The sequence below is a fragment of the Physeter macrocephalus genome, chromosome 7 (assembly GCF_002837175.3).
Source record: "Physeter macrocephalus isolate SW-GA chromosome 7, ASM283717v5, whole genome shotgun sequence".
NCBI lineage: Eukaryota > Metazoa > Chordata > Mammalia > Artiodactyla > Physeteridae > Physeter > Physeter macrocephalus.
In genome coordinates, this window is record NC_041220.1 from 11,702,368 (window position 1) to 11,726,388 (window position 24,021).

Here is a 24,021-nt window from a genome sequence, read left to right on the forward strand (position 1 = left end):
TTCGTATACTTTATGTCTTCACTGACTACAGTAAGGCTTAAAGCAGATCAACAAAGGGACAATATATTACAAAAAGAAGCATCCTCATCCCTGAAAGCTATAAAACCTCTCAGTTTTGTTTTTGTTTTTCAATGGTTATAACCTTGTCTGCAAGTCACTGTGAATTTCCATGGCAGTTGTGGCACTTCTCATCAGAGAGTAAATTCTTTTTTCAGTTGGCAAAATAGCATCTGGATTAAGAAGAGGTTGAAAAAAAGTTTTCTTAAAAAAAAAACTTTAAAAAATGACAGTGAGTACTATGCTACCCATTAGGTAAATTAGGCAGATTACCTGATTCCTTACAGCTCTAAAATACTTTGCCTATGACATGTCCCTATTGAGAGTTTTACCTGTATCCTAGATATACTGAGTCAGCACCTAGAGTCAGCTCTCACTAAATGTTTTTCCTCCCCTTTGGAAAATAAGATCAGTGTCTTAAAAAACCTCTGTAGTAACGTAGAAACAAGAATGGCACATGCCTCTTCAAAAGTAGTCTTTATTATCAAAATACTGGTTTGGGTCTTAGATGACTCAAGATAAGAAATCAGGAATGTGTTTTGGGGACAAGGATTGGAATAAACAATAAAAAAAAAAATCAATGCTTAATGAAGAAGAAAATATTTCTGCTTATATTTCCTGACATAGTCTGGGTCAGGATGCATTTTGTATTAGAATTACTTATGATCTCCATTTCCTCCTTTGCCCAGCTTTCTGGCTACTCTGCAGAGCTTTAAAAGCTGGATTGAATTGAGTCAGCACCTAGAGTCAGCTCTCACTAAATGTTTTTCCTCCCCTTTGGAAAATAAGATCAGTGTCTTAAAAAACCTCTGTAGTAACGTAGAAACAAGAATGGCACATGCCTCTTCAAAAGTAGTCTTTATTATCAAAATACTGGTTTGGGTCTTAGATGACTCAAGATAAGAAATCAGGAATGTGTTTTGGGGACAAGGATTGGAATAAACAATAAAAAAAAAATCAATGCTTAATGAAGAAGAAAATATTTCTGCTTATATTTCCTGACATAGTCTGGGTCAGGATGCATTTTGTATTAGAATTACTTATGATCTCCATTTCCTCCTTTGCCCAGCTTTCTGGCTACTCTGCAGAGCTTTAAAAGCTGGATTGAATTTTAATGTGTTATAAATTAAGTAGAAACTGTATGATTTCTATTGTGAGGTTTGTCCTAGTACTCTGGAAGCGTGTCTGGCTCTCACTGGTCCTCACAATAACCAAAACTCTTAAGAATAAAGAATGTGTTTTCTCTTGCCAGTTAGTTTCTGTGACTTGTCCAGTGAATGAGAACTTGGACACGAGTCACAAACATGAACATCTTGTATTTAATCTACATGACTGCTGCCCTTTTTGCATTGCCTCTCCCTGAACGTTGGCCTATTTAATGTTTTTTTTTTCCCCACATTAAAAGACAATGCTTAGCATTAGTTTGTGCTCAGTAAACAAACATTAATTACCCCACTAGCCTTTGTTGGATTATTTTGTTAGATAATATAGTTTATTTCTTCTCCCCAACTTCATTTAAAATGTCTTTAAACAAATTGTATTTTGAAAGCAAAATTACAGTTTGTTTTTTCTTAATAGTAATTAAATTGACAATGACATTAGAACTCTCGGTATTTTTTTCTCTGCCAGGAACAGCTTAGACAGGAAATGTGGAGTTTTTTGGTTTTGGTCCTTTTTGTATGCTCAAACTCTAATTCCTTGTTTGGGTTAGCTCTGTGGTGCCATCTGTTTGCTTCTTGTGATTCAATTGGTCTTCTCAGGGAGAAGGGGAATAAATAGGAAACTAGTAGCAACATGGAGGCAAATGATGACCCCAAGGATGAACCAATATCTGGATTGAACAGGAAGCCGGTCTATTTTAGGTACGCATCAGAGTCTGACAGGGAAGGAGGAGGAACCTTGGAGTGCTAAATGGTTCTTGGCTTTGGTACAAAGAAGGCTGAGAAGTGGTCTGAAGTGTCGGATCATCAAAGAGAACCATTAGGAAATGAATTGGAAAATGGCAAGAAATGGGACTTCATGGTGAACAGCTCTTATAGGAAAAAGATAGGCCTGAGGGACACTGGCCACTGATAGGGTGAGAGCGGGGATTCTTAGGGAATTAGTTCCCAGAGGAAATGGGTCATTCAGAGGATCCTCATTCTAGTTGACGTAAGACAGTGCCTAATCACAGAGTTGTCATTCCATCTTTATTTATCATCCCCTTTCCCGTGTTATATCAAAAATATAACAGTTTTGTAGTAAACTATATGCTTACTTTATATAATATCCAAGAAATAAGGAAATCTCTACCTAATAAGCTATGAAATTCTGTCTTTGGGAGGGGGGTGTGGAAAGAGATATCCTGAAGTAAGAGTAAGATTTTAGGTTAGGTAAACATTGAAGACTATTGCTAGACTTTATAAGTTCAAGGGATGGCATCGCTTTAAAGTCAACGTAGGTTAAAAATTGTGTGGGTCCTTTGGAGCCGTACTGGACAGTTTAAGGCCCAGTTCTCCACCATTTATTGTTTGTATGATTTCGGCAAATTACATAACACCTCACTTCCTCAGTTTTTTAATATGCGGTATAGAGGTAATAGTATCTATCAGTGGTGCACAGTAAATAAGTCAGTGATAAAAAGTGTACTTGTGACAGTGTGGCTGTTGCCAAAGTAGGCCCCCTCTGGTTCCAGGAAATGTGCTACCTACAGATTTCCAGGTCTTCTTTGATCTGCTGGATTGAATTTTGTCTTCAGGAGAAATTAGTAATAAACTAAGAGGCCTTTTATCAACAATGGCTAAGACTGTCTAAAGCACTCTTCAAATGTAAAGTGTTACATGCTTATTTTTTGAGATTTTGATATCGTTTTGTTCTTGCTACTTGAGTAGATCAAATCTTAATTTTTAAATATCTTAAGACTAATCTTTTTCTGTCTCAGCATCAAAATGTTTTCTAGAGGATTATATCTTTAATGATGTAATATAGAACTTTTCTTATGTGTTATTATACCCAGCATTTTCTTCATACTTATTTATCCTTTTTTTCATCTTTTGCTGGTTTTTCCATATGCCTTTTGTTTACATGGCCAAACCACTTGGTACAAAGTCTTTTCAAATCTTCCAGATTTTCTTAACGGTATGAATCTATTTCAGGAGCATGCATGTTATTTTCCTCTCTCTAGGCATAGCATCTGTTTTACCAGTTTTTTCAGTCTATAATTATTACTGTAATCCATCGGGAAAACTTAACTACCTGATGAGTCTAGTAACATTGCTTAGTCTCTTGAAGCTTAAAGGTAATAATATAAAATATATTCTTTTATGTGTTTAGTACTCTTGAGCCCTAGCCAAACCTTTCAAGATTTTGTGAATTTTTCAAGCACTCTATGACCTCATATATTATTAGATATTAGATGTTCTCCAAGATATTGTTATAAATCATGTCATTATTCCAGTCTCCTTTCCAATAATATATATAAATTGAGATATATGTAGCAACTGGATATTACTAAACTAACACCATACTTCAGACTTCTTAAACTGCACTTCCTTAACCATGCGTGATAAAAAATAATTTCTAATCCCAGGGCATTGACTCATATTTTACAGCAGCAATTGTCAGTGACAAATGTTGGTACCATTAAACACAATCTTCATTGTTAGAGCTACTTTCTCTTCTCTCTTCTTCCGTATCAGCCTCTTTATTCTTCCTTGAACGCACAGAGTATGTTCCTTCCTTCTGGTTGTTTGCCGTAAGCTACCTTCTCAGACATTCTTCCCCCAGTCCATGTGGTTACTACCTCTCATCCTTCAAGAATTTACTCAAATATTACTTTCTCAAATTCCCTTACTCTACCCTATTTAAAATTGCAACCTGGCCCCCGCATCATATGTCCTATTACCATTACTCTGCTCTTTTTTCTACAGCATTTATTACCTTCTAATACACAACATTATTTACCAACTTATATGTTTGTAGTTAATATCTGCCGACCCCAGCCAATATGTAAATGCTAGGAAGGAAAGATGCTTGTTTTATTTACCAGTGTTTCCTAGTTTCTAGTTAAGGGGTCAGCAAATGTTTTCCGTAAAGGGCCAGATGATAAATATTTTAGACTTCGTGGTCCATCCAGTGTCTCAACTAAACTGTGCCACTGTGGCCTGAAAGCAGCTATAAGCAATATGTAAATGATGGTGTGGCTGTGTTCTGATAAGATGGTATTTATCAGAAGAGACTGTAGGCTGGATTTGGCTATACTTTGCTATTAATGTCTGGTACATAGTAAGTTCTTAATAAATGTGGAGTAAATGAAACAAATGTATTGAAATTAAATGTATTTAAAATGTGAACATAAATTACTTGACAAATTTACCTCTTTCACCCTAAAATTTAGTCATTTCTTAATTAAAATATTTACTCTGGCCTTACTGCCCATCTTAAATAACAGTTCCTCATTACATTAAAACTAAATATATATGACAGTAACTGGGGTACAACAGAGTTATTAGAATTTTAATGAGCAGTAAAAGGCTGTCCTGGACCGGAAGACAGAAAAAACCCTGAGTTTGAGATTAGCATGAAGTATGTTGGTTAGTTTTTATTATGTTTGTTTGGGAATTATTTCTTCGACATTTTAAGACACTGATTTCCATAGTGTGTGATGTTCTTTCTTACTTCAACTGTGAGAATAAGAGACTTTCCTATTTCTTGAGTTAGCAGTCAATCCAAAATAGTGGCAGTGGACTTGCAGCTGTTATTTCCTCACTCTGGAACGCATTTCTAAGCAGCAACACAAAATGTGACTCAGTTACCTGAAAGTGGAGAATTAGTTCACCATCTCATACGTAAATGTCTTTTGAAATTCATTGGATCACTTTGTTTCTGCTCGCCTTTAGAAAACTTCTTTATGTACCAAGGAATTTAAAGTGGTTGTGTGCCCATCCTAAACAGGGGTATGTGTGTTTGTGGGTAGAGGAAAGCATCAGTTACCACAGTGGAAAGTGTGAAAAATTTAAGTATGTCATCCGTCCTCACAGAATCTGTTTGCTGTCTTTGGAATAGAACTATTTCTTGTGGAAATCTGTTTTAACATTGTTTTTGGAACTTGCCTACCTGAGAAATTAATTTTGGCATTTAGATTATATCAAGATGCAGACTGAATGGTCGGTCAGTTACCTTTATGAAAACATCCAGAATAATTGACCAAAGTGTGCACAGTTTAGAACTGCTAAAAGCTATTAGGTTTTAAGTTTTAGAATGGTAATGTATAAAATACAAAGTAAAATTGTCAGAAATAATGCTTTCTGATCAGACCTGGGGTGAAGGAATTGATTATTTTCTATCATATCAACGAAAGAGGTACTTATTAACTCAGATGTGGAAGAGAGTCCCTTACACATGAATAATATATTAAATAACATAACTTGTGACAAAAAGTCTTTTGGCACAATTTTATTACATATACTTCAAAAATATAAATATCCTGACATAATATGATTACTATGAGTTTTATTTTGGTTTAATTTTCCCTAATAAGGTATCTTTATTCCCTTTGAAACTTATTCCCACATTTGTAACACACAACTTTATTGATTACTCATATTGTAACTGCTGTTAGAGGTTTTATTTATTCATTAGTTTAATCATCAGTCATTCACCAAAATGTATTGAATGTTTACTTTGTCAGGGAATCAAAAGAAAAATAAGATATGATTCCTGTACTTAAACCATTGTAGTCTTGTGGGAAATGTAAATATATATTAGTAAATAAGCCATTTCAATTCAGTGAGGAATGCTGGGTCAGAGTGTGTATGGGCTGTATGGGCATGCGTCAGTGGAGCATCTAATATAGCCTGTGATAGCATCCCTTTGGTTCTGATAGGGAGACCTCATCACTTAGCATCGCAGAAGTCTCCCTCTATCTCTTGCCCTTCCTCCTCACTACAAATTCTTTCCTTCATCATCTCAAAATATTTTTGTCTATCGCTTTTTCATTCTAGTGAGGTTTCGTGTATTAAATCCAAAATTTTAATATTCTATTAATTCCGTTTCTTATTTCTCATTTTTTTCTTGTTGAATGCTCTCCATCTTTTATATTAGGAACTTTTTATAGCCCCATCCACTATAGAATAATAAACATCTGCTTCACCAGGCTCAATCTTTGTTATCAGTATTTCCCTTTAGCTTTCTTAGTTTGACATATTTTAAATATAAACTTAGTTGTACTTTGAAAAACAAAGAGAAAAGGGAAAATGTAGAAAGAATTCCATAAAAATATAAGAGTTATCATTCAAATCAAATAGGCACTGTGGGCACCCAATGTTTTCATGGGTCTTTTCGTAACTTTTTTTTCAGATTTTATTTTTATTTGTTGACTGTTTTTTAGTTTCTGCCATGGATATGCAGCTTCTGTTTTGATTTTTTAATTACTCAAAGATCTTTACTGATAAATACTATGTCAGTAAACATATATATCCCAACAGTATATTCATTTTGCAGACTTGGCATATGATAGGCATATCGTAATTACATAAGACGAGTACTTACCGTTCTGATTATAAGGAAGTTTTGTGGCTTTTTTTTTAAAGCAGATTGCTCTTTATGCTTACTGCACTTGTAACTTTCCTTATATAGTCACAGGAATTAATAACTCATAACTGTATATTTAGTAAGTATAAATAGTTGATCCTTGAACACACTGGTTTGGATTGTATGGGTGCACTTATACATAGCATTTTTTCAATAAATATGTGCTACAGTACTATAGGATCCATGGTTGGTTAAATCTGCAGATGGGGGAGCTACAGATACGGAGGGCCAACTGTAAAGTTACATGCAGATTTTCACATGCACAGGGGATCAGCACTCCTAACCTCCATGTTACTCAAGGGTCACCTATACTATATGAGGTAGTAGAACTGATGACTCAAAAGGTGAATGTATAGCAACAGTGAGGCAAATATACATCAATTCCAGAGCATTTAAGTCACTTATACAGAAATTATAGCTGAAATCTAAGGGCAGAAAATGACCCTAAGATACAGAGAGCAGGCAGGGAATTATTTAAAAAGTATAAAAGGGTGGTATAAATACATGGAGATTTCCTTTCTCCACCAAGAAACACAGTGAATGAAATTCCTTTTCTTCAAGCTTGACAATGTCTCAAAATTCTAAAATCTATTCTCCTTTTCTATTCACCATCATTTAGATGTCCAAGATTATTTAAAGTGACTTTAATTTACTTACAACTCATTCTTGATACTCTGAATTAACTCCCAGCAGAAGACCTAATAATGGTCAATTAACAGACCATGATATATTATGGTCCATATGCACGGCCTTTCCTCAATATGGTAAATACTTTTGGAAAACATCTCAGAGGAGCAGAGTCTGGAGTAAGTAGCAAAGCCAAAACTCAAAGGGATTCTATGAGCACATATTTTAATCCTCAAGATTCTGACCCAAATTGGAAACACAGAATCAGAATTATAGGTTCTTACCAAGGATTAGCACTTAGACTTTTTTCTCCAATTATTTTGTTAATTGTATTTATGGAGCCTTGCCTGTATTAAACAGAAGTCTGTCCAGTGCTCTAAATGATCAGAATTTACCCTTGATCCAATTTAGCCCTGTAAGAATCTATGCACTTGTACTACTGTTTTTGTTTTTGTTTGTTTTTTTTTTGACTACTTATGGAACTTTTTCCCTCTGATTTGACATTTACCATCATGCATTTACTCATTGGGTTAGGTTGCTCTTTAACTTTGGGGCACTGTCAATCTTAAACATGTTTCTTTTAAAATTTTGATCACCCATTTAAATGTGCAGCCCATCTAGCAATTGTACATAACTATGTGGCATGCCTTCCTGTGCACTAATATTATTCTTCCCCTTTTGCTTTGCATAACTATCACTTCTTTCTCTAAAATTTTCAGAAACGTATTTCATCCCTTAACATACATGTAAACTTTGTCAAATTCTTTGAAAGAATTCTCATCAGTCATGGTCCTGTCAATAGACAGACATCACACAGTAATTTGAACAGAAGTTGATATAAAGAATTACTAACTGTATTAGCAGATTCAGGTAATGCAGCATTAGCTAGTATATAAAAACTCTGAAGAATGCAGAAATAGCAGCTACACAGGGCAACCACTCTTCCTAAGACTGAGATAAAGCAAACACCTAAGAGTCCACCCACCCGCAGGTTGAGATCGAGACCCTGTTGGAGAGAGCAGAGTTTTGGCTCACTGAATGGTAGAGAAGTCATTATGGTGCTGCACTGGCAGAATTTACTGGAAGTCTGCCCTCTGGTACTTGGAGGAGCTCTACCCTGTAGAGTGCCGGGAAATGCTGTTTGTTCGCAGGGAGTGTCTTGATGGAGGCACTCTTCTACAAGACAACCTGAGAAGGTTGCTGGGCACATTTCTGGCCACTGGGTGCTACAAGCTGTCATGCACTGGGGGTCCTGGGCAGTGGGGAAGCCATGGTGCTGGGGAAGCTGGGATGCTTCCGAAACTGCCTGAACTCCAGGAGCCTGGCAGTGGAGAAGCTGCTCATATTACAGAAGCCTGTTGTAAGAGCCCATTGGAATCAGGAAGGAAAACACCTTTCACTGCCATGTCACCCTAGCACCTTCTACTGATAAAGTTTAACATTGTGCTAGCTGCCTAAGGAAGAATATTTAATGTCCGAACACCATTATTGCACAGCAGGCAATAAAGGGTAAATTTGAACCTGAGACATTGACAACTTACACAAAATCCTGTTATGAACAAAAAAAAAATTAGTTGTCTTTGCTTTAATTTAAGTATATGTGACTTGCAGAATAATGCACAAAGGCTTTATGTACCAAAGAACTGATCTTACTGCAGAGCAATTCATAGATAGGAAGGTTTAAAGTTCCCTTTAGGTTCTGGCAAATGTAGTTATTTGCCCCAAGGCTAGTGATTTGAGAGAGACCCTAAGCTGCTTTTAAGATCAAACACCTGTAGTTGTGCAGACACATTCAGGATGGCTTTGGGCAGGAGCAAGAGATAATGCAACTAGACAGTATAAAATAAAACCCAAGCTTGTATCATATATAGAATCAAAACAACAGCAACAGAAAAAAAACAACAAACAAAACTGAGGTCCCTTCCCTGCCTCTGTTCATATCCTACCACTTTACTGTCTGCTTCTCTATAAGGTTAACTTTTTTGATGTAGCAAAGAATGAAAGTTTATGCTTAGAAAAGATGATTTTCCTATAATATAGTATGTCTCAGAGGTGGTTATTTTTTTCTAATATAGGCTTCATTTTCAAGAATTTGAAAATAACAAATCTTAGGGGAAAAAAGAACTCAGTGAACCATAGCAGTACTGCCATAATTTGCTTTACTAATTAATAAGTGCAAGAAAATCAGACAAGATATAACGGAAACAAAATCATAATTAAAAATCCAATTTAACATTTAAGTTAAGAATGAATTATTTCTGATCAATAAGTTATTGATCCATTTCATAGGGCTACCGTGAGTTTTCTCTATGCTTCTGTTTTAAACCTTTATATCTGAAAAACACATTTTTAGTTATAGAGACCAATACCTATAAAGATCATATTTCCTCAAGATTTTATGTATTAAAATGAAAACAACTGGGAAATGAACATACTGGTTTAAACTAAGTGTTCGAAAGAACAAGCCTATATGTGCTCTGGATAGTTCTGAGGAATAACGCAAACTGTTTCTAATTTCTCGTATTTTACTTTACATTTCACAAACGTCCGTCTCTGCATTAGTATGACTTTTATGGTTGTTGAGATAAGACTAATTCCAATTGGCTTAGGGAAAATGCATTTGCTAATGAAATCCAAAGAAAGCTATAACAAACCACGGCAAGGAAGAGGTGAAGCCCATTTATTCTACTTATACAAATCGGTAAACCTATCCATCTATGAGGTATTTTTTAGCTCTCGTAATCTCTACTGTCTTTCAAAAAGAGAGCCCAGAAAAGTGTACAGTATAGCTCCTGACCTCACTGAATATTTACTTTGGCTTAACAAATTCATAGTGAGGTCCTGAAATATTCACACTTCAAGGAGCTAGAGATGCAAAAATGAATAAGAATAGGAATCCAAATTCCTACAGAAATAGTAGCAGATGTCCAGATTTGATGGTTAGAAAATACTTCATGAGTATGTTGGGATTTAATTAGGATATGAAGAGAGAATAGTCTTTAGTTACATGACTGGAAGATTCACATTGGGCTAATAATGGTGTAAACTGACATACAGGTTCAGAAAGGATGTTAGGGAATTGGAAGTAAACAAGTTTGGCTAGAACACAAAGCCTGGATCAAGGCAGTGAGCTAGAAAGGTGCATCTTCCATGCTGGAGATAGGATACTAGATTTATTCAAAGTAGTTGTTTCACTTCTAAAAGGTAGGCTTTCTAGTGGTAGTTGTTTTGTTATTACTCAGATTATGTCTTCTAAGCAATTATCCACTCTATGCATAAGGTCATTGTTTACATTGCTGTTTTATTTTAGGAAATTGTGTGCTACTTCCCGCCAGAGAATTACAATAAGATTTTTTTAAAGTCCATTACACAGTGCTTCAGCCTACGACACAACTGAGTTCTCTTGGTTGACATCTAGCCCAAGGACGCAGCTTGTTCTTCTGTGGTTATGCCCTCTGTTCATCGGGGAGCTTCCTCTCCCTCACTCAATTGTGCAGGTGAAGGCAGACTCTTTACCCCTTTCTGAGGGCCAAAAAGGAACATTCAGATTTCTTATTTAAAAATTTTTGATGTTCATTATGGGGTTGTTCCTATTGTCTCTTGGATTCTACTTTTGCTTTCTTTTTCTTGAGATCTCACAGTACCACGTTGCCTTTTACCACTGTTAGTTACTGCTCACTCTATCCTTAGTGAGGACGAGGGACAAAGCATAGTTGGGGAAGCCCACTACTTATCCCCTGAATCAATTTGTTTTTAATTTTAATTTTTGGAATAAGTATAGTTTCTGGCAGGAATGTAGAGCTGTTAAACATAAGTATTTTGTTCCCTATGTCATTTACTCTAGCAAGAATTAAGGCCCAAGGAGAAGTCTGGAAACAAGTTTAGATGTTAAATCTTACCAAACTGGTTTCCACTATCAACATTTTTTTGAGCACTTTTATGAGTTGCAATCATTATTCATAGAGTGTTTCAGTGGTTTTTATTTAAAATTATTTTTCTGCCAGCTTTCTAATCCTAAAATATGTTAGAAAAATATTTTTTTTCTCCTTGGAGATATGTGGTATTTATTAAGTGATAAATATCTTTATGCTTCACCATCAAGTAGATGTCCATTCACTAACTCTAGATCTTGAAATGATAAACAATTATCTGGGAACACTTTATACAATGGGAAAGGCAATGTTTTTGGAGTCTTGCAAAATTTAACATTTATTAGCTGTGGTATTTTAAATATTTCTTTCTGCCTCATTGTCTTCATCTGTGACGTGTAAATAATATATTCATTCATTCATTCAACATTTTTTAGCAACTGATTTATGTAGGAACTATGTTCAGCAACAGCCAATGCAGAGAAAAGATAAAACATAATCTTTCAGTTATAAATATTTATTCCATGTATTAATAAGTTAAAGTGGCTTTTCCACTTCAAAGTGGTATCTGCAAAGGGAAATAATGCATAAAAATCACATTTCTTACTTTGAACATATCTATAGTCACAGTAGCAAGAGAAAGTAATCTGATATCACTTTATAATTTAGAAATACGTTATTATGGCATTTAACCTATACAAGTACTCTAGAGAATTGATATATCTGTTACATTTTTCTTAGAGATGATTCTGCCTTATACATTTGCTTATCATCATTTCTTGCTATGGAAGGAAGGAAGAAAGGGAGAAAGAGGAGGAGGAAAAGCCATAAGAAAGTGTCTTTATATCAGATTGTGAGTAAAAGGCATCCACATACAGATCTTGAAAAATAACTGAAAGATGAAAAGAAATTGTGGAGTGTGTTCATGGTTTTCACAAAGTTATAGGACCCATTTGACATTTATGTCTTAAAAGAGAAAGGTAATAATGAAAAGTGAAGGTCTAATTTTCCTGGTTTAATATTTGAAGTGGCAGAAGTGACCAGTAACCAGGAAAAATTCAAATAATGTGGCACAAAGAATATTGGACCAGGTCTAGTCCCATCCATGACACACTGTTTTTGAACTCCACAGAATTCACTTAATTTCTCTTTTCCTTAAAATTCTCATGTGCAATTTCAGTCTTCTGGAAAAAGGTATGAAAATACAATTCCAGTCATTTTAAAACAAATTTCACAATGTGAACAAAATGTTATAATAGATTCATTACAAGTGCAAATTTTAAAAAGTATATTGACTGCCTATCTTCATCCCTTTTTTTGTGGGGGAAAAAGGCTCTTTCCTCTAATGTAACTTCATCACCCGTAAAACAAATTTTAGGGATTTCTGATTCATGTAAATTATCAGAATTTGTATTTAATGGTGTTCCTTGAGATACTTGTTTGTATGATTGTTTTCATGATATTCAAAATAATAATAATTGGGTAATTTTCATAAAATTTAAGCTTCAATTTTATTTTTCTCCCTGACATTACGGTTCATATAACTGTTCTTTGCAGTAGTTCTCAAATCATTTTTCTTTACCATATCAATGTGGTATAGATATTATTTAATCTAAAATTCAGCAATAGATTGAGTTAGGGTACCAATTCTAAACTTCTATTTGATATGCTGCCTTTTTAGAATCTGTACACACTTAAGACTTGTTATCAGATTAGAAAGTAACTGAAGTAACATTGGATATTTGTCCTTATTAAAATGAATGCTTTTTTTTTTTTTTTTTTTTTGCGGTACGCGGTCCTCTCACTGCTGAGGCCCCTCCCATTGCGGAGCACAGGCTCTGGACGCGCAGGCTCAGCGGCCATGGCTCACGGGCCCAGCCGCTCTGCGGCATGTGGGATCTTCCCGGACCGGGGCACGAACCCGTGTCCCCTGCATCGGCAGGCGGACTCTCAACCACTGCGCCACCAGGGAAGCCCCTGAATGCATATTTTTAACACAGATTTCATTTTATATATATAGTTTAGCCCTCAAATAGGTAAAGACTTCATTACGGTAGTTGTATTTTAAAATGTGATATATTTGTAATCAGCATTGAATTTGAATAATAAATGCTACAATAGATTTGAAGCAACCCGTGTCCCCTGCATCGGCAGGCGGACTCTCAACCACTGCGCCACCAGAGAAGCCCCTGAATGAATGCATATTTTTAACACAGATTTCATTTCATATATATAGTTTAGCCCTCAAATAGGTAAAGACTTCATTACGGTAGTTGTATTTTAAAATGTGATATATTTGTAATCAGCATTGAATTTGAATAATAAATGCTACAATAGATTTGAAGCAAGAAAATGTGAAACTTTGCATCAAAATTAAAAGTCTTGTACTTTAAAGAGTATTATCAAAGTGAAAAGACGGGCTTCCCTGGTGGCGCAGTGGTTGGGAGTCCGTCTGCCGATGCAGGGGACACGGGTTCGTGCCCCGGTCCGGGAAAATCCCACGTGCCGCGGAGCGACTGGGCCCGTGAGCCATGGCCGCTGGGCCTGCGCGTCCGGAGCCTGTGCTCTTCAACGGGAGAGGCCACGACAGTGAGAGGCCTGCGTAACGCAAAAAAAAAAAAAAAAAAAAAGTGAAAAGACAACCCACTGAAGGAGGCAAAATACTTACAAATCACACATCTGATAAGGGACTTGAATCTGGAATATATAAAGAACTCTTACTATTCAGTGATAAGATAACCCGATTTTTAAAATGGGCAAAGGTTTCTCAATAGAGGATATACAAACGGCCAATAAGTATATGAAAACAATGTTCTGCATCATTAGACATTAGGGAAATATAAATGAGAACACTTGTCACCCACTGGAATGCTATAATTAAAAAAAAGATGGACAATAACAAATATTGACAAGAAGGTAGAGAAATTAGATTCCCCATACACTGCTGGTGGGGATATAAAATGGTACAACTGTTGGGAAACAGTTTGGCAGTTTCTCAAAGTTAAGTATATACTTACATGTGAGCCAGCAGTGTATGCCTAGGTTTATACCCAAGAGAAATGAAAATATATATCCACAAAAAATCTGTACATGATGTTCATAGCAACATTATTCTCAGTAACCAATAGTGGAAATAACCCAGGTGTCCATCAACTGAATAGATAAACAAATGTAGGCTATCCATATAGTAGAATGTTACTTAGCCATAAAAATGTTATAAAGTACTAATACACGCTACAGCGTGGATGAAACATGAAAACAGCTAAGTGAAAGGAGGCAGGCACAAAAGGCCATATATTGTTATTACACTTGTATAAAATATCCAGAGTAGGCAAATGCGTACAGACAGAAATTAATTAGTAGTTGCCAGAAGATGCGGGAATCAAGAATAACAGCCAGTGGGTGTGGAGTGTTTCTTCAGAGCAAATAGAAGGTTCTGGAATTACATAACTCCAGATGATATTTGTGTAACTGATTATACTAAAACCCTCTGAATTATACACTTTGAAAGGGTGAATTTTATGGTATGTGAATAAAAATAAAACAGTTACAAAATAGGAATAATAAGTATTTTTGAATTGGAATGTGTGCCATTCAGGAAACAAACAGGATACAAATTTCAAAAATAATCCAGGGGGATAAAATTTAAAAAGAAATTAGGCTAGATTTTTCAGAAACAGAAAACTCAAAGATTTGCAATTTTTCAGATATATTATTGAATGCTGAGTTGTCTACTAATAATATGAGAAGTTAAAAATTTGAACTAAATGAGAAATCCAAATGCTAAGCACTGAGGAATGTAATGTGTATTTAAATTAGTCCCTGAAGGGTTTGTAACTTATGATTTTAATGAATAGATTTCAAAGGCAATAACACAATATTATCATGTTGACTGATTAATGTTCCATTGTTAAGACATGCAGCTATAGAATTATGCTTATTCTACTCATTTAAAACTGAGAAGTTACATTTTACAATAAATAAGTGTATACTTAAGAGGCTTTGCAATTATATTTTAAAAACACACTGATGTAGTGGAATAGGTTGTTTAGTACTTAATTTTAATGAATTAGTATCTTTTATTTGAAGTCAGAAGATAGAAAAAGTTAACCATTTAATTACTCAAGTGCCAGTAAGAAACATACAATGAAACATTTTTACAGTTATCACAATTGGATTCACTTCCAATTTACAGTAATAATCATTTTACTTTGAATAGTTTAAACTTCTAGCGCACCTGTGAAATACCATGTCTCATTTGACCCTCACAAAATATGTGAGATAGGGCACATAGCTATCATTCCTCAACTTTTACCAATGAGGAAAGAGTGAGATTGTAATAAGTCATCTAACTATGCGCTCTTAGATTTAAGGCCATGGTGACAACCACAGATCTCCTAATACAGTGCCCCATCCATTTTCTTTTCCTGTTACAGTAGTGTTGGTTGATCGGGGCTGTTGGCGGGCCGCGAGAGGGGGGCGATGATGGAGGACTAGTAGTCAAGAATAATGACTCGATTAAAAAATAGACGGGGAGCAGGTAGTTCAGAATCAAGTAAAAAAATTTTCAATATAAATGACCTACTTAATGATTAGACGCATTTCTGAGCACATTGCCTTATTTTGGTGAAGTAGAATTTAGCTTTTAAGAGAGACTAAAGAGGTTCTCGGCATAAAAATATATACTATCAATTAGACTGTTACCATATGTACTTAAAAAGTGTCTGGGCTGCTGCTATGTCCCCAAGACTAATGAATAATTATGTAAGTTAGAAACGACATACCATACGGCCCCTCTTCTCAAATGAAAGTCAGTTACTCTCTCATGAAGCATTTCAGTCAAGCATTTTGGCTGCTGCCCCAATAAATCAGAGCTCATTTCTTCTCGGGAATGACAGCTGATCTAATGGTAGCCCTGATTTTTGATGCTCCCTCTCATACCTTACGTGATTCTAAATCTAATTCTACACTTTTAAGACAACAGAATATCACAGTACAGTGCTGTTAGCTAGTTCTACCAAGCATGAAACATCCCTTACTATCTCAGGATCACGTGATAGCACTTATACGTTACTCCAAGCATCGAGGCATTGCCCAGTCTGAGCCTATCTTCAAAGTGGAAATCAGACAACATTACCTGAGGACATAAAAGCTGTTCTTCCACAACTAAAGTTGCAGGATAGAGATAAGCCTCAATTCTGTGTTATGTAGCTGGGCTCCAAGAAGGTACAATTAGTATTCATCACATCTAGGGTCTCAATAGGCGGGTCTGGTTTGGAATGGAGGCCACTATTTGCCACATCAGTATCTCCTCTTTCCCTTTTATTATTAAACTGTAGATTTAGCAGACAGAAACCTGACATCTTATTTCCCAACCCTTGTTACTGGAGTACAATATTTTTGCTTTTTAGGGATTACCTGGAAGTAAAACTTGCCCTTATTTAATTTACCCTAGAAATTATTTTATTAACTTTTTTTTTCTTGTGAGGTGCAGATCGTGAGTTCCTGAAATGTTTAAGCATATATTATACACAGAAATCATTGTTTTCTCCTGCCTCACTGGTTCAAAAACTATTTTCTTTTTCAATCAAATTATACTTTGACATATCACATCTCATTAACTGCTATTTATAAGAATAAATGTGATCATGTATATTCCTCTTTTACATCCTGTTTCCTTCCCTTATCCCTCATTTTTCTTTGCATTTCTTTTTTTTCAACCAAGTTCTTAGTCATTTTTAACAATTTAGTGTAATTGTAATTTTTGTTAAATATTAGCTACTGTAACTATCACAAATAATGCTGTACATTTGAAGGTTGTAACATACCCAGTCAGAAAAAAAGAATGAGTGAAAAAGAAGAAAGGAAGGGAGGAAGGGGATAAAAACTACTATATAAACTTTCATTTCCTGAAACTTGATATATATATTTTGCTTACTCTGAGTAGCAGAATTGTAGTTCCATGTGACAATCCTTTGTAATTAAAGCACCAGTGAATGCCCTTTTGCACTTACGTGACCCAGAGAATCTCATCTGGACCAGGCTTCTTCCTGTCTTGTTCACCTCTGTTTATCTCCATCTAGTGAAATCTTCTCTCCCGCAATGATCTATGTTGGGATATCACTTTCTTGTATCAGCGATCTTAGTCTTCATTTTCTACTTGTAAACGTGCTTCTAGTTCACCCCACTAATTTTCACAGGCTTGCTTCTTCCCATTTTTCCCACAGACTTGTTCGCTTACCGTATTTCCTCCTTTGCCTTGATTTCAGTGCGTTTGCTTAATGCCACCCTTGTTTGCTAACTGGAGTGTCCTGTACTTGTGTACTATATGCCCCTGTGATAAACAGATTCTTTTATTCTGTAATTTTTGTCAGAAAAAGAAAAATTTGATTTGGGTTCCGAGTGAAAACCGATCTATAGATGCACTAACACTGAAAATCTGTGAGCGGTGGTATTTTTTTCCTGATCATTGCTGTTCCCACAACCAAGGCACAATATCTGTCCCAGTAAATGCTTGGGTCTAATCTGTGACAGGTCAGATGGGGTACCTGTTCATGGCATGTCCAACACTCCTGTAGGCTACAAATGTCACTGATACCATCACATGGGCTATATGACAAAAAACTTGTAATTAATGACACATTTCTATGACCTAGGCTAGGTATTCTCAAAAAATTTGGGCTATTAAATACTAAGAGATACAGTTTTCCGTATGCCAGAAAACATTTTGAAGTTTTAAGACCCTAGGCTTTATTGTTTTATTTTTAATCTAAGCAACGCTTTCTCGTTTCGATGATTCCAATATGTTCTTTTCTTTGTGAAGTCCTGTAAAATAGATGTTATTTTGTTGACATAGTAATCATAATACAGACAAGTCAGTTGCCCAAGTTCGTAGAAGTATACCAGCAGGAATAGGCTAGACTGTGTCTTGCTACTCACTCAAAAACCAAATGCCTTTGCTATAGTTAGGATTAAAGATAGAGAATAAGGAAGATAGTATCAAAAATTCTCTTTAGAATTTCCTTTAAGGTTATTTCATTTCAACTTGACATAGTTTTATTTAGTCAGAGCTGACGTCTGGAGTGGTGGAAAGATAATTTCACCTCCAGTCGAACACTGATTTATACTAATTACAGGTTAGGAAGTCATGTGACTGCAACAGCTGGACAAACACCACACATCTAAGGAGATTTTAAAATGTGTACCTTCACACTCCGATGTGTCTGATATCTTTACCGGCAATTCGCTGTCAGTGTCTGTCTAGTTAGCTAGTAGACATATTCAAATTCTCTCTCTAGCTTCATACCCATCTCTCTTTATTATTTTTTGCCTCTCTACACAGCTCTCATTCGAGTATGAAAGACACTGTAAGTCATACATTTAATGAAGCTTCTAGAGGACAATTAAAAAAAACATTAATGCAACTTTATCTTACTTTATGTCCCCATCTTCCCTCCACATACACACTACCTTCTTATTTCCCCATTCTTTCTCAGTTAGCCCTCCCTCGCCTCTTCTTCTTGCCAGTGGCTAGTGATGCCACCCTTACAAAACTGTGGATAATTGGGAATCATTTGCTAACGTGATTCATTAGCTTGGAGAAAATATTTGAGCATGTTATAAATGAGTTGGTAGTTGAAGCAAGGAAGCAAATTACAAAGGCAAAGAGGCATTAATCTTATTTTACAAAAGGTCTTTATACTCCCTTTCCAGAATAGGGTGTCTGCACAGGAAAGAAAATTAACGTAAAAGAGAAGTGAGGTTGTTTGTACAGATAATGGCCAAAATCTGCACCCACAATTTGGAATCAAATCATTGATCCCCTCCCACCTTTTCAAATACCTTTTATTTTTCTTCAGATAACCCATCAAATGTATACTTGTTGCCTAGAAAGTTGAATCTACTACGTAAGAAATTACTTAATAGGTGGAAAGGCTATAGACGTGCAGTTTCTTAAGATGCCATGTAGCTAATCAAGAGTTTACATAGGATGAATACCATCCTCACTTCCCCATTTTTTCTCACCTGGTACACTCAGTTAGCTGGGGTCCTTCCATTTACACACCATTCCACTTCCACTGAATTCTATTCAGTACAGTTTATCCCATCTAGAATACTTTTGATGACTTACTGTTGCCAATATGTGAGAGACTTAACAGGCAATTCATAACCAAACCTCTGAATACCTCAGTAGTATTATACCCCTAGTGCAAAAAGCCCACGATAAGGAACAAAGAAACTGAATTAAGTGTACAGCTAATCATCTTTGAAATGTTTATAAATATTTAACTTCTTTTAATAAATTTATTAACTATGGATTTTATTACTGTAACCTTTAGGAATGTAAAAATTTTGTATTCCAAATACCCAATCAAAATTAATTTTCTTAATTTTTGAAAACTAAAGTTTCTGAGTTTCTATTCGTATTGCATATTTTGTTCATATGTCACTTTTAATTGCCCCATTTTTAAAATGTTTATATTTAAATAGACCTAATTTTCAGATATCTTTATTAACTTGATTTTTTTAAATTGGGTTATAGTTGCTTTACAGTGTTGTGTTTCTGTTGTACAACAAAGTGAATCAGCTATATGTATCCTATATCCCCTCCCTCTTGGACCTCCCTCCCACCCCCCCAACCCCATCCACCTAGGTCACCACAGAGCACCGAGCTGAGCTCTGCACTATGCAGCAGGTTCCCACTAAGCTACCTGTTTTACACATGGCAGTGCACATACGTCAATCCCAATCTCCCAGTCCATGTCACCCGACCCCCTCATGTTCACACGTCCATTCTCTATGTCTGAGTCTCTTTTCCTGCCCTGAAAATAGGTTCATCTGTACCATTTTTCTAGATTCCACATACATGTGTTAATATACGATATTTGTTTTTCTGACTGACTTCCCTCTGTATGACAGACTTTAGGTCCATCCATGTCGCTATAAATGACCCGATTTCATTCCTTTTTATGGCTGAGTAATATTCCATTGTATTATTTTTATTCCACAGCCTCTTCTAAACACAAGGGGGCATTTTTGGCTGGATTAACGCCAGCCTACCTGATAGTGATGAAATAATTATTGGCCTTTATTGGAAGGTAAAGTGTGTGTTTTGAGTTTTAATGAGCAAGTATAGATATGAAACTTCATATGGTAAATTAATAGCAAAGAATAGAAAGTTAGACTTAAGCATATTTGTACATTGAGATTTTCATGTCGGTGTAAGAGATGGTGGGTGAAGGTGCTTAACTGAGCATGTCACTTCATTTGGAAATGGCTGAAATTTTAACTGTGTGTGTGTGTGTGTGTGTGTGTGTGTGTGTGTGTGTGTGTGTATACTTCCAAACAGACTCAGGAATACTGAGAATTTTCTTCAAGAAAAAGAATCAAGTTACTATTTTATATATCAATTTCTGTGATTTCATGTTGTATTAATGGATTAAAAAGTTCGATCAGTATGATCCAGTTTCTATAAAACCTTAAGTGATTATTGCAGCCTTCATTGGTCTTTCTCTCCTATAATTTAGCAACTAATTTTATGGTTGTATAGTTATACTATCATTATTTTATCATGTGTTAATTATTACCTCTTTAAACGGCACACCTCTGAAGTAGAGTATATATTTATGCTTTTGTCTTTCCCACAGAGCTTAAATAAATCCTCTGCACATAATTCAATAATTTCTTCTTAATTCAAACTGTAAACAACAGCTCTTGATTATAAACTTCTTTGTAACTAGATCCTCACTGTAGCTCTTTTGTGTAATATAGTTAGTAAAGTCTAAAATTTGGACAAAAACTGAAACGAAGTATCTATTAAGTATTTGTGATTTCCAAATTCTTTAACTAGGACTCAGATTTCCTTAAAAGCTCTTTCAGTTGGTGTTTCTGATTTTCATTTTTAGTGTTTAAATTCTTAATACCAGATCAAAACTTTTAAAATGATATTTACCTTTAATATCCCATGCAGATCTCTAATGGGAAAAAACTAATATTCTGATGCTCAGATCATTATTTTTTAATTTTATTAGACCTTGCATGTTTATTATTCCCTTTGATCAATAATCATGTTGAATATGCACAGATAATATTAGGTACTAAGACCATCTAAATAAAACGAACATTACCTGCCAAAATGTAGACATGTGAATACATTTTTTGGAAAAGAATAAAGTGGCAATGGAATTGTTATAGCAAACATTTGGTATCAAATAGCAAATGTTAAGCTAAAAATTGGAGCACCTTGACCTTCTTATACTGTATCTATTATTCTTTCAGCCCCTAATAGTGATAGATGGCATTCAGAGTTTCAGTGGGCTATTGCCATATCTCAGATTTATCAAGATGTATTATTTAATAATTGGCTTTATTTTAATTCTATTTTCAAAAATGTAAGAAAACAGTTACAGTGCTATGCTACTAAGTATGTTAATAACTGAGTTTTCAACCTTCTTTAATTTGTTTTCAAGGTGAAAGAGAATGCTGGTTTAGTGAAAAGTGAATGATTCCTTCACACTTGACTTTCCTTCTATCTTCAACTTAAAAGTTAACTATGTACCTAGTCAGAGGTATTGAATAATGTGTTTCCTTCTCCCTTAAGTTGCTGTTGAAGCATTTTTTCCTCTTACACTTGCACTTATCTCTAGACACAGCTTCAGGTAATATATTTAAAGTTACAAAAACATTTTCATACAATACGATTACATAAATTCCTTATCTAGAAATACAAATCATTCAAGGGTTTGTATTTGAAGTTTTAAAAATAAGCATATAAAGCTAGTGGCTACGTAGCAAACCTATAAAATTATTTTAAATGTTCCCTTTTTTCTTTATATTTATAAAAATATTTTGTGTCTCTCAAACGAGAAGATTTTCTTTCTATAAAGAAATCTCGCCATGGTATTTTGATTCTAGTCTTGTAGATCGAGGCATTTGGCCAGGTCATCAAATGATCTAGGTCTTACCATCTGCTACCACCCTCAGAGAACTTGAGAAAGTCACTTGACTTTTTTAAGTACCTATTAATATCGTTATCTAAAAATGCCATAAAAATCAACAAATGCTTATAGCTGACTTTAGTTTCATCTGTTGATATTCTTTAAAGAAAATACCTTATCGTTTTTTTTCCTTTGCTCATCATATTTAGGCACTTAGAAAACCCAATGCCCCCCTCCCCACTAAAAGCTATATGTGTGTCTGTGTGCGCGTGTGTCTATATATATAGTGTTTTTCAAGATCTTGAGTTCTCTAATGATCTATGGCATGGAGCGGCCTATATCAGCTGAGCCACTTGAACAATTGTGCTGTAAGGCTGTCAAGCAAAAGGGGACTTGATAAATGATTATCCTTTTGTCTTGGTGGTTATTAAATGCCTTCACTTTCATACAACGAGAAACTTGATAAACAGAATTGAGCCTCATGGTTAATGACATTTCCAAATTCTAGAATGTCTGTAAATAATGGAGGAACTTCATTATAAACAATGGTGGATAAAACAAAGAACCTCTCTTCTGACACATGAGAATAAATTACTTCACATCTCATCTCTGTTTAGAGAATGATGCAGAAGTCTATTCATTTATCCTCTAATATACATTTTTGGATAAATGATGGTGTTCTTTTTAGATCTGAAGTCCACATGGCTTAATACGGTAACATATGTGACATTTTATAGGCATTTCGTAGTACGTCTTACATGTCACTGTCGTCCAGTTACATACAATATCAGTTATTCCCTAAGGTATTCTGTAGTTGTAGATCATAAACTTTTTGCTTAAATTAAACATCACAGCTGGTTGCTTTAATTTGATGCATTATACCACAAATGTTTCAACAGCTTGATTAAAATGAGCCATACTGCAGATTCAAAAGAAGAGCGAAGGTCAGTGCACATGAAGCCTAGTCATTTGCAAATTTTCTTTGGGCATATTAAAAAAGCATCCTGCAGAATATAGTTTAATGGAATGTAACCAAACAAAATAAAACGGAGTAGACTATTGCAGTATTGTTTCACTTATGAAAAGCAATACTATAAATTCTTATTCTCATGACAGCATTTACAATAGCACATTTAAAAACTCATGAATATTGTGCTTTGAGAGTGTTGTTTACTTCTTCTATTATGATAGCCTTGCCGGTTTCTTTTCAAACTTAAAAGCATCATTGAATCTACAAAGGGAACGCAATTAGCAGAAAAGAAAGACCAAAATGGTCGCCCTTATTCTCACCTTTTACCCAGGAAGCTTTCCCCCTCTCCCCTGCCCACCCCCCGACTCAATTAAAAGACCAGAAAAACTGTCTCTCCACTCATTCTATTTGTACTCCAAAAGTCTTTAGCTAAGAGAATTGATATAATACTACTAAGATCATCATTCATTACAACAGAAACCCAATTGTAAAACTGTTGTAACTACCAAGGTGTTCTTCTAGCTCACAGCAATTAGCCCTAAATATTCTTGTCAACACAAGCAATTAACAAACTAAAATAAGTCCATCACTTATGATCAGAAAATAGTCTCCCAAATTTTGTGTTGGCAACAAAATACACATAAAATTAGTGGAATAGGTTAATACTAAGATATCTCAAGATTTTAAAAATTGTAGGGACTTCCCTGGTGGCTCAGTGGTTAAGAATCTGCCTGCCAATGCAGGGGACACAGGTTCAATCCCTGGTCCGGGAAGATCCCACATGCCGTGGAGCAACTAAGCCTGCCAGCCACAGCTACTGAGCCCGTGCACCACAACTATGGAAGCCTGCATGCCACAACTCCTGAGCCCGCATGCTGCAACTACTGAAGCCTGCGTGCCTAGAGTCCATGCTCCACAACAAGAGAAGCCACCGCAATGAGAAGCCCGCGCACTGCAATGAAGAGTAGCCCCCGCTCGCCACAACTAGAGA

General features: G+C 35.5%; 1 protein-coding gene across 18 annotated transcripts in view; it reads left to right on the plus strand.

Moving 5' to 3' along the window:
- Nucleotides 1-24,021, plus strand: part of CCSER1 (coiled-coil serine rich protein 1) — a 1,341,341-nt gene that overhangs the window by 660,171 nt on the left and 657,149 nt on the right. The window contains exon 10 of one of the 18 annotated variants that reach the window (XM_055085820.1): nucleotides 21,593-21,673. The exons of the other annotated variants lie outside the window; for them this stretch is intronic. Coding sequence (XP_054941795.1) covers nucleotides 21,593-21,628 — 36 coding nt within the window. The 3' untranslated portion in view covers nucleotides 21,629-21,673. Of the gene's footprint in view, nucleotides 1-21,592; nucleotides 21,674-24,021 lie in introns of those variants that run through there. 18 annotated transcript variants of the gene reach the window in all.